The sequence below is a fragment of the Hyperoodon ampullatus genome, assembly GCF_949752795.1.
Source record: "Hyperoodon ampullatus genome assembly, chromosome: 12".
NCBI classification, from domain to species: Eukaryota; Metazoa; Chordata; class Mammalia; order Artiodactyla; family Ziphiidae; genus Hyperoodon; species Hyperoodon ampullatus.
Genome location: NC_136925.1, coordinates 55,004,671 through 55,016,555, shown reverse-complemented (window position 1 = coordinate 55,016,555; position 11,885 = coordinate 55,004,671). Strand labels below are relative to the sequence as shown.

General features: G+C 42.7%; 1 protein-coding gene across 1 annotated transcript in view; it reads left to right on the top strand.

Annotated features, from left to right (window-relative positions):
* Positions 1-1,255: 1,255 nt before the first annotated feature.
* Positions 1,256-11,885, top strand: part of MTCL3 (MTCL family member 3) — a gene marked incomplete at both ends in the record, with an annotated part of 39,067 nt that continues 28,437 nt past the window's right edge. Inside the window, 3 exons of the mRNA XM_079716789.1 lie at positions 1,256-2,377; positions 2,846-3,070; positions 4,858-5,016. Coding sequence (XP_079572915.1) covers positions 1,256-2,377; positions 2,846-3,070; positions 4,858-5,016 — 1,506 coding nt within the window. The remainder of the gene's footprint in view (positions 2,378-2,845; positions 3,071-4,857; positions 5,017-11,885) is intronic.

The following is an 11,885-nucleotide window of genomic DNA, read 5'->3' as shown; positions in this document are numbered from 1 at the left end:
CTAAGCAGCTGGATCACTAGGGAGAAAAAACCAGGAGGCAATGGGTTTTGAGTTGCTATTTTCCAGATTTTAAAAGCCAGTGATGGATTTATTTTGGAAAAAATACAAAACAGAAGTTGATCTTAACCACCGTGAGTGAGGATGTGCCAGCCTTCTTGGGTGCAGGGTGTGTCTTAGAATTTGGCTTCATGGAAAGGACTGGGCACTTTAAAAGTACACCTTTGCCTGTTATGTACCATCTGAGAAGGTGCTTAATGAAAATACTTTCTGTTTAGCAATTACACTTAAAACTAAAGCAATTCACAAGAACAATGAAATTTAGATAAGTGTAGAAAAAATTATCACCTGTAATTTAAGAAATTGTGCAGAGCCACCAATAAATATTTCCAAATGATTTTTAATTTATTTCTCAAAACTAAAAAATAAATAAAAGAAAAAGAAAAATCCCTTCAGCGCTGCTAATGACTAAACCACATAGATGATTTTTAATGCCATATTTTCTTGAAACTGAAGTTGGCTTAAAGTCATTCATTTATATTTTCTTTTAGTTCTAGTCTAAAGGAAATTGGGTGTATTTCTCTCACAAAGTGCAACATTAAGGGCTAGAGCTGTTTGAGAAAAGTATCATTTATCCATAACAAGTGTTCTCTAAGGAAAACACTTTCATAACCCTTTTCATCTAATTGACACTTGGGAATATCAATTAAAACTTTCTCCATGAAATTAGGCTTTGAAACGCAGATTTGATAGTGAGGAAACCAAAGCTGAAAAATCAGCGTATTGACAGTCCTAGCATTTGGACTTCTTTTCCTTCTGAAGCTTCTTGACCTTATCTTCTTAAACAAACAAACAAACAAACAAAAAACTCCCTTCCCATCAATTCCTTTCTGACTCCATCCTTGCCATAACCTGCTACCGTGAGAATGGGAGGTTCAGCAGCTTTCAGATCTTCATTTTACTGAGGTGGCGTGAGATGGAGATAGCGCCTCCGTGGGCAAAATGAGAAGTGACGATTCTACATCCTAGTTCTAAAGTCTAGTCTTCTATTAAGCGCCGTCCAAATCTCATTTTCTAGGGCTTCTCTTGTTACGGAAAATCACTCTTTGCTCTGTAACAATGCAGACACGCTGTGTGCTTTCCTTCTTTTGTTTCTGTCCCAGATTAGAAAGGAAGGTTGCTGGCAGTGAGGAGGGAAGAGAGTGATCTGGTGATAGACTGTTGTAAATCGCCTCTGATAGATTCTTCCTAGACCGCAATGAGTCAGCCACCGACGGGGGGCGCTGCCCCTGCCACAGCCGCAGCTTCTGCCGCCACAGCTGCCACTGAGGCTCGCTTGCACCCGGAGGGCAGCAGCAGAAAGCAGCAGCGTGCTCAGTCACCCGCTAGACCGAGGGACAATTCGGTCCGACAGACCACCGCGGCCACCCGGTCCCCGGTAGGGGCTGGCACTAAACTCAATTCTATTCGACAGCAGCAGCTGCAGCAGCAGCAGGGCAACAAGACCGGGAGCCGCACGGCGCCCCCGGCCAGCGCCCGAGGAAGCGGAGGAGGGGCGGAGAAGGCCGCGCCCCTGGCGCCCAAGGGGGCCGCGCCGGGAGCTGTCCAGTCCTTGGCTGGTGCTGAAGCGGCCCCTGTGGCGACCCTGGCCCCGGTGGGTGTCAGGAGGCCTGGCGCGTCGGAGGAGCCGCCCCGGGAGCTAGAGCCCGCGTCCTCTAAACTCGGGGAACCCCCTCCGCTCGGAGAAGGAGGAGGAGGGGGTGGGGAAGGAGGAGGAGCCGGCAGCGGCTCTGGGGAAAGGGAGGGGGGCTCTCCGCAGCCGCCGCCGCCGCCGCCCAGGGGCTGGCGAGGGAAAAGCGTACGCGCTCAGCCGAGGGGCGGCAGCGGCGCGGAGGGGGCCTCCCCCTCGCCATCCACCTCCTCTGCGGGCAAAACCCCAGGCTCCGGCAGCAGAAACTCCGGGATTGGCGTTGTGGGGCCTGGCAGCGGTGGCGGAGGGAGCTACTGGAAGGAAGGATGTCTGCAGTCTGAGCTCATCCAGTTCCATCTCAAGAAAGAGCGGGCGGCGGCGGCGGCGGCGGCGGCGGCGGCGGCCGCGGCTCAGATGCACTCTAAGAACGGCGGCGGCGGCAGCAACCGCAGCTCTCCGGTCGCTGGCGCCCCTGCCATTTGTGAGCCCCTCGCACTCCCTCCCACCTCCCCAATGGCGGCGGCAGCAGAGGGCCCCCAACAGGGCGCAGAGGGCAGCGCGAGCGGCGGCGGCGGCGGCATGCAGGCAGCGGCGCCCCCTTCGTCGCAGCCGCACCCGCAGCAGCTCCAGGAGCAGGAGGAAATGCAGGAGGAGATGGAGAAGCTGCGGGAGGAAAACGAGACTCTCAAGGTGAGGAGGGTCGGGGGGACGGGTTTGAGGAGGGGAGGTGTGGACCTCGGAGCATTAGGGCGTGTCCCGGCGGGAGTGAGAGGCTGCTAACCTGTTAGGGAGCCTTCAAGAGGGAGGGGAACAGGAAATGAGGGGAGGGGGTCCCTAGGCCCTTTCCGGATCTAAAAGGGCTTGCGATCAGCAGCGTTAGGTTTTTATTGAGATCCAAATCTGGGCCTTCGTTTCTCCGATTATTATGGTTTGGCTCACTTTTTCACGGACAGAGCTGGAGTAGGAGAGCGAGGGAAGGCCTAAAGAAGGCCCGTTTTTTCCTAGTTTCTTCTCGTTCATTCAGCTCCGGGTCATTCCTGTCTCATGGAGAGGGAGCAGTAAAGCTGAGAATTTGGAGCTGGGATGGGGTGTAGACGGTGTATGTCCGAGGGGTGGGAGGCGAAGCTAATTTTGACCCGCGGCCTGTCACCGCCTCAGAACGAGATCGATGAACTGAGGACCGAGATGGACGAGATGAGGGACACTTTCTTCGAGGAGGATGCCTGTCAACTGCAGGAAATGCGCCACGAGTTGGAGAGAGCCAACAAAAACTGCCGGATCCTGCAGTACCGCCTCCGCAAAGCCGAGCGCAAAAGGCTCCGCTACGCGCAGACCGGGGAAATCGACGGGGAGCTGTTGCGCAGCCTGGAGCAGGACCTCAAGGTCTGCGGCGCCGGGGCCCGGGGGGCGCGCGGCAGGGGCGGTGGGTGGGGACTCCGGTCAAGGGCGCTTTGCGTTGAAAGGCCTTCAGTGGTGTTTGGCAAAGAGCTCTAGGGACACGGAGTTTCGCAGCGCCAATCACAGAATGTCAAGGTCCCGGAAAGGGAAGAGGAAGAACGGACAGGTGGGTCTGAAGAGTCCTGTGTGGGGGGAGGGTCTTGCAGAGAGCGTGCTCTTCGGGCTCTTCTGGGAGCCACGGTGACGATTACAGAGGTGGTGGGAGGAGGGCGCCTCCTTCCGCGGCGGAAACGGCGTGGCAGAGCTCAGGCCTTGATCTGACTTCCAGAGACTGTCCTCCAAGCGCAGGCCAGATGGAGTCAGGCCCTCTGGCGCAGCGCGGTGAAGACTCCTTTAGTGGAGTTGAAGCCCAGAATAGGAACAGCACTGGGAAGATATTAGAGTTAAGATTTCTCTCTGAAAGCCGCCCCCGTCCCCAACGCCTTCTTCCAGAACTCCTTCCTTTCTGTGATTACCACTTAGATAACTCCCAGAAAGGAAAACTGTCCAGCTTGTGGTCCCTTTTGGAAAAGTAAAGGGTGAGTGCGCTAAATGAAAGAACCATGTTCTTAGTGAGATTGCTTCTTCAGAGTCTCCCCCAGTGGAGAAATTTCAACTTTGAAGTGCCTTTTCTAGATAGGTGTGGTCTGTTCCTTCGGTTTCACTGTAGGCAGATTCACTGACAACGCAAATCAGATGTTATCTTCATGGTCTGGGACAGCAAACGAAATATAATTTTAATTGTATTAATTTCATGAAGATTCAAAAGCCGAGTGTAATTATCTTGGTTTTTTTTTTAAAGAAAGCCATGGGAAAACATTTTATGAAAGCCGTTGTATCATTTCTGACATTTGTCGAGTGTTGACTAGGCACCAGGCACTGTGGCAACCATTGTTACTCATATTATTATTTCATTTAGTTCTCAAGGAAAAAAACCTGTAAGGAAGGGATTACGAATAGCATCATTTTACAGGTGCCCACGATTAACCTTTTACGGAAGTTAAGTGCCCAGCCCCTAGCCCTGGAACTTGGCTAGTAGTTGGTCAGGCTGGCTCCCCACCCAGTCCAAAACCACAGCCTGTGTCCTGAGCTACAGCACCAGGCTGCCCCACTTTTCTTCCAAACCCTAAAATTTCTGAGGTAATCTTAAAACAGGAGGCAAAATGCACACACTAATTTAAACAAACAAACAAAAGTCTCAAAGACTAAAATATTTCTTAAAACTAAGCACCTGGAACGATAGGATCAAAATTCAAGCCCCAGACCCTACCTGGGAATATTTTATTTTCTAATCTTTAAAATAAGTGATAATGGAGGCATCTACCTCATAGTTTTGTTGTGGAATTAGAGATTTGTGAAATCTCTACACATGATAAAACACAATTGAACATTTATAACCATGATGTCATGTAGACATTAAGGGAACAGAGTGGAGAGCCAGACTACCTGGCCACTTGTTAGCTGTGTCACCTTGAACATATTACTTTACCTCCATGAGACTCAGTTTTCCTCACCTATAAAACAGGAATAATAATAGGATCTATTTCATGGGATTGTTGAGAGAGTTAAATGGTTTATGTAAGTGAAATGGCTTATATGTAATGCATCTGGAATGATGCCTGGCATATGGTAGACACTATATACATATTGGTTCTAGTACTTTTAATATAACTTTAGCCCATTTATTGTATTGTCTTTAATTACATTTTATTGTTAAAAACACTTTAATTTAGGTAGCAAAGGATGTATCTGTGAGACTTCACCATGAATTGGAAAATGTGGAAGAAAAGCGAACAACAACAGAAGATGAAAATGAGAAACTGAGGCAGCAGCTTATAGAAGTTGAGATAGCAAAGCAAGCTCTGCAGAATGAACTGGAAAAAATGAAGGAGGTTAGTAATCAGTTATCTCCTGGCGTGCTATATATATTTAGCTCTTCATAGAGAGTACCAAAGACTAATATGACTGTTAAAATAATTCAGTTTTTTATGATTATAGGACAGTTTGTTGTTCTCACCCAATATAGTAACAGATACATGATTTCATACTAATAAATAAGTAGCAAAGAAGAAATTCTGGCCTCCACCCTACCTCTGACTTGACATATATGAGCTGTGACGGATGCTTCACGTGTGATATCTAAATGGATGTTAATTAAATAAATTACACAGCTATACCAAACACACAGGATATCAGGAGTATGAAGGAATAAGCCTTCTGTTAGTTGAGGGGAAGTGCTAATCCTGTGAGATTACTACTGGGTTCATAGAAGCATAGACTTTTAGGATGAAAAAGACCATAAAGGCCATTCAATCTAATCTAATCATTGCTTGATTCCTCCTTATAACAAAGCCCCCAAATGGTCTAATGTTTAGAACTTCACCAGTGACTAGCCCTTAAGATCATCTCCAGCAGCCAATTTTATCACAGCATAGCTCTGTTTAAGGTTTTCTTTGTTTTGAGTTGAAATCTATCTATTTGTAACTTTAATAAATTCATCTCAGTCCTACCCTTTCGGGTACAAGAGTCAGAGTTCTCTTCCACATTAGCTATTAGAAGATTCCTACCATGTTTCCCCTGAATCTTCTCAAAGCACAAAATCAGTATCCAAGAAAATAATGAGAATAAAAGAAACAGAAAGATGTATCAAGAAATAATTAGAACTAACACACCATGGTAGAGCAGTTATACTCCAATAAAGATGTTTAAAAAAAATAGCTTTGTGATAAGTAACAGTTTGAATTAAAATAATCTTCTTCCTTGAAAACTGCCTGAAAATGTACAGTGCAACTTTAAAAACCATTATTGAGAATTAGCAAATACACACGTGGTCCTCTGAATACTTCCTCTGCTTAAATATGCAGAATGTAAATGAAAATCCTAATCTTCCCATAGACTAACTGAGATATTGGCACGTTCCACTGCTGTGTTTATCTCGAAATGGTATAAAAATATAACTACCGTGTAACAGTGAAAATATCAGTTGTCAATTAAGAATGTGTGGCAGGAATTTGTAGAACACTGTTTCAGTGGGGTAAACTGTTCTGTGATCTAAGTTTCCACTTATTCTTACATTATCCTGAATTTAAACATTTTTAACATGACAGATTAGGGCAAAATCATTGTACTGGGGCTTCCCTGGTGGTGCAGTGGTTGGGAGTCTGCCTGCCGATGCAGGGGACACGGGTTCGTGCCCCAGTCCAGGAAGATCCCACATGCTGCGGAGCGGCTAGGCCCGTGAGCCATGGCCGCTGAGCCTGCGCATCCGGAGCCTGTGCTCCGCAACGGGAGAGGCCACAACAGTGAGAGGCCCGCGTACCGCCAAAAAAAATCATTGTTCTGATAGCTAATACCTAAGGGTGGCTGTGTGCTACAGCAGAAAAACATGGCGACTGGGAGCCGTGGGACTATCTTCACCAGTAACTAATCGGGTGACTTAAAAGTCCTTTAACTTCTGCTTGCCTCAGTGTATTGAGTTATAAAATGTTATTTTCAGTGAATCTCCACACCTCTTGCAGCTATCATGACTTTTATCATGAAGTCCAGGACATTACCATTAAAGAACAGCATAGATTTTATTCTAAAGTTGAGAGATCAAATATTAAATTAATATACATATAAGGATAGGTTTCTTCGATAATAATGTACAGTTGAAGTTTGTGAAAAATTGAAAGTTTGAAAAAATTAAGTAGGTAGCTGTTATTTGGTGGGGCTGTCATAAGAAAGTACTACAAACTGAGTGGCTTAAACAATAGAAGTTTATTTTCTCACAGTTCTGGGGGCTAAAAGTCCAAAATCAAGGTGTTGGCAGGGTTGGTTCCTTCTGAGGGCTGTGAAGGAAGGATCTATTCCAGGCCTCTCTCCTTGGCTTATATATATACATCTTCACACTCACATGACATTCTCCCCATAGCTGTCTATGACCAAATTTCCCCTTCTTGTAAGACACCAAATTAGATTAGGACCGCTATAATGGCTTTATTGTAGCTTGATTGTCTCAGTAAAGACCCTATCTCCAAATAAGGTCACATTCTGAGGTACTTGCTTGGTGTTAGGACTTCAACATGTAAATTGGGGCAGGGGCACAATTCAACCTATAAGAATAGCTCTTAAATACCTTCTTATGGACAAGCAAAAAGAAAGCTCATTGTCAGTTCCATAAGGCTCCATTCCATATTCAGACCTCACTTGCCTTCTTCCGTACTCTTTGTTTATCCAATTAAAAATATTCAAGCCAAAACAAACTTCACTGATTATAAGGGATAAAAAAATGCCTCGTGATTTGGCATTATATCAATGTTTTTCAAGTGGATATCTGGAAAGTTGGATTTAAGAATGGCATAAGAGCTTTCTGATTTTTATCCTGTGTCCAGAAAAGGGGGAAATTCCTGTAGACTGGCTGTCCATTAGCCAGAGAGATGAGACTTTTCCCATCTTAAAATAAAAGCCAAGATAATCTGGCTACCAGAAAAAAATGACTGGAATCTGGGGATGTCCTCAGGAGAATCATTGTAAAAATGCATTTCCATTTGTTTTCCACACTTTTTCTTATAACTGTTTCCTGCATCAGGGTCCTAACTCTGAATTAGGAAGATACTCTTGCTGCATTAGGCAGTGTGGGTATATGTTCATGCCAAAGAAGAAATTCTCATCCTCCTTGGACTTATAAAAGCCAAACTCCAATCCCTAATTAGAGACTACAACAATAAAAGTGTAAAAAATTTAGGAGCAGGTATGCAGGACATTGGCTTTTAAAGTGACCTTTTAGTTTTAAAATGGGCTGTAAAATAGCATTCACAGTTTGAGTAGCTGAGTGGTGATAGGGGAAAGAAATGGAAATAGAGAAGAAGGGAGAGAAAGCAGAAGTTAAATATCTGAAGGATTCTAAATGGTACAATAAAGAGAAAATGAAATATATTCTGGCAGAAAAGTTCCATAATCATTCACTAGAGGTTGACCTTCATAGTGTTCAGAAAAGTGTCAGAAACAAAAAGTAGTTTAAAAATAGCTTAGAAATCAGAAATGTTTCATTGAAATTAAGATTTTTGTAATGGTGATTTTGTTATCCTCCAAAAAAATAAATATAAAAACGGAATTGCAATCATAACTGGCTTACTTTGTGTGGTAGAGGTTGTGAGTTTGAAGCCTGACTTGTCCCCATCTAACTGCAACAACTTCAGTTAATCATCTGCTTTCTTGTTTGTAAAATGAAAACATATTCAACTCTTTGGTGAGTGTTAACCACACAACTTTTATCACTTTGAGGCATTCTACCAGTGGAGAAAACAGAACCAGGCCAAGCTTTCCATTTTGAAGAAAATGCACTAGTTATGGAGTAAAATCATAAAATGCCCAATAGAATATACTAGAGAGAAGCAATCCTCCAACTCGCAGATTTTAGTTTCTTATATGGAGTCATATAGATGTAGAACAGCACAACTGGGAACAGTAGGTCATCTGCTGGAGTTTGGAAACCATTTTCTAAGAGTTTAACTGGCTTCAAGGGTGTTGACCAATTGCTCTCAGGGCTGGTTGCACAAGGTCCTGTGCACCTGCTCACAGCCATCTGCTTATCTTCTCCCCCTGAGAGTAGGGAGTCGGTACTGGGGGAAAGAAGAGTTGAGTAGAGGCAGGATGGAGGTAATTAGTTGACTCTACTGCTACTCATTGCTTGTGTTGAACAGCTGATGTTCTGCCACCTGTAAACAAGAGGGATCTCTTAGGATGCTGCCTTAGAATCTTAGTGGCATTCTCATCCCACTTATAAAACATTGATTACTCCTGGCATTATGCTTTCTTGCAGTAGAAAAATGCCTTTACCTTTATGTAACCTGGGGAAAATGCTTTTCTGTCTTTCAGCCTCACAAACAATCAGTGAGACAGAGGTTTTTGTAAATGTTATTTTATGGAAACTACAACTAGCTCTTTGAATGCCAGGATGGGTTCATGCACACATAGTGAGAATATAGAGTAGGCTATATACTGTATGGAGGAGGTTCTATGAGGGGTGAGTCTCTGCTACAGTTAATTGAGGATCACTGCCCTTTCTGAAGTCCTACTGCTGTGGGAACAACCTTTATTTTCAAAGCTTTGAAAGCCCTGTGCTCTTCAGGAGGAAGGCGTCTTCTCATGTCACCTTTAAAGTCTGGTACTTGGAGAAGCACTGCTGACAGATATTTGAGAAAAGAATGAACCAACAGAGGATCTTTAAAGATGGAAAAGGAAAAAAGAGTAACAGTAACTGAGATGATGATGATGAGAACTGTTTGTTAGATCTTTTTCAGTTCAGAATCTCTTTGTGTTGTCTCATCCCTCACCCCAACCCAAGACTCTTAAAAGAAAATAATTTTCTTAGCTTTTATTGGCCTTTGCTCTAGGGGGCTATTAACTGGCCTACTGCAATAGCACCATCTATCTTGGGACTTCTATTTTCTGTGCACTTGGTTAATATATCCTATCTATTACAATGAACTTTCATTCTAGAACACAAAAATAATTAGTACTATAAATTTCGACAGTAGCGCCTCTGTTTTTTTAAACAAAATTTTTATGGAGTACATAGAGAATATATCTGTTTACTCAGACTCTCTGTACAGGCAGAACACTTTAATAAACAAATGCTTGTCCTGACTGTTTACAACTACCTACTTATTTTCTTATATAAAATAAAGAGCTGATTGTAACCATACTTGGTTTTGATAGGGCATGTTTAAGTTATAAAGTGCAAAAAGAAATACTGAGTGATAAATCAGCAAAGAAGCAGCCCAAAAGACAGTTTAAATCGGGAATTTCTTTGGCATTCAAGTATTTTCCCCTGGTTCTGGTAGTTAACTTATAATTTGAGAAATGGAACAGTAATCATTGATATTTTTGATGAAATTATCATAAATATTTTGAAATGCATCAATTAAACACTATGACTTTAGTCACATCTTCTCAGAGGCAGTAGTTTGTTGAATAACATAGGCAGGAATAAAAGAAACTAAATTAAAAGCAAAGAATAATGTGCCAGGTAAGCATAGAAAAGCTTGTCTTCCAGGTTACCAATTGTTAGATTTTTAAAGATATATTGATTTCAGAATTATAAACCTTATTGGATTTTTAAAACGAAATTACATATGCAGTTATATGCACTTTGAAGTGATTCCCAAGACTCATTTGGGTAAATGGCACTTTTCTCTTACCCTGATGCCGAGTTCCCAGTAAAAGTGAAGTAGTACACAGATCAGAAAATCCCTGTTGGTGGCTTATCTTGTGAAAAATATTGATTTTTTAATTATAAACCTCAAATTTCTGGGTTTTATTTTATATAAAAGTACACATCAGCATTACACACCCTGTACAATGGATCAGATTTCAGTTCTTTTCTTGGCTGGAATTTCAAACTTTATATTCTTGAAACAGTAAGGCACTGTACAAATGCTGTATTCTTACAATAATGGACTAAGCACCTCCCACTGAGTACACATGCAGTTCCCATGGCTTCATAGAACTTGTTTAATAAATGATAAATGTATTTTGAAATGGTTGTTGCACTTGCTGATAAACCATATCCATGGGAGCTAAGTCTCTCACCCTGGACTCTGCCAGTTTAACAGAGGACCTGGGGCTTTAGGCCGAACTTTGAGTGATTTGCCCCTGAAAGCTGAGCAGCTGACCTGTGTTTCGGTATCTTCATGGAAGCATGTTACCACGTAGTTATTGAAGAGTGGTTTACTTCTCTGACTTCTCTATCCAACCTGCTTTAAAAAGGGGTTTGAAATGGTTCTTGGTAAATCATAACCATTGAAATAAGGGTTTAAAACTTTGGTCACAGAAGAATTCTGGGAACATGAAGGAAAACTTAGTCCAGGGGATGTACACTGTTAATCTAAGTTTAGTAGCAGTCAAGTCAGGGAGAGAAATATTGAATGAAATTCTTACCTAGCTGTGACCTAATATGGAGGTAACACCAGGTTTCATGAGAGGTCTCCAGAATAACCATGAAGAAAATCAATTATAGTACAGCAGAATGTGACAATTATAAACAGACTTTATGTGATGATGGATAGCAACCAATGGATAGATGAGCCTTTGTAAAAATTGTCAGTTCTCACCTATACACTTAATAAATTAGGAATTTAAATTTTGTAGAAAATAAAGTGAAGACACTTTGTCATTAGCTGTGAATTTGAGGGTGACTTATTAAAAATCACATATGTCATGGAGTCTAGAAACTGGCTTTGAAGTCTCACCTCTCATTCCCTGTTATGTTGAGCAAATAATGTGAAATTTTTGGGTCTCAGTTTCTTTATCCATAAATGCAGAAATTAAACTGAATGCTCTCAAAGGTCTCTATGAAAATGTCATTTTCGACATTATCAGTTATCCATCTCTGTGCTTCCTGAAAGTTCTATTCATAGTCAGGATGCCACTTCATATCACTACTATTATTTTATTACTGTAATTTTTTGTATATTCAATCAACAGGTATTTATTGAACAGTAATTTATTATCTGCTAGAATGTGGCCATATGGATACCATGGAGGCTACAAATATACAGATATCAGGGGATTTCCCTGGTGGTCCAGTGGTTAAGACTCTGCGCTTCCACTGCAGTGGAATATATACACTGGGCAGAATATATACACTGGGCAGTGTATACACACACACACACACACACACACACACACACACACACACAGATATCAGAATGTTGCATTAAACTGAGAGTTTGCACTCACTGAGGGCTCTGCTGAAGGGTTTTCAACCACAGAGACC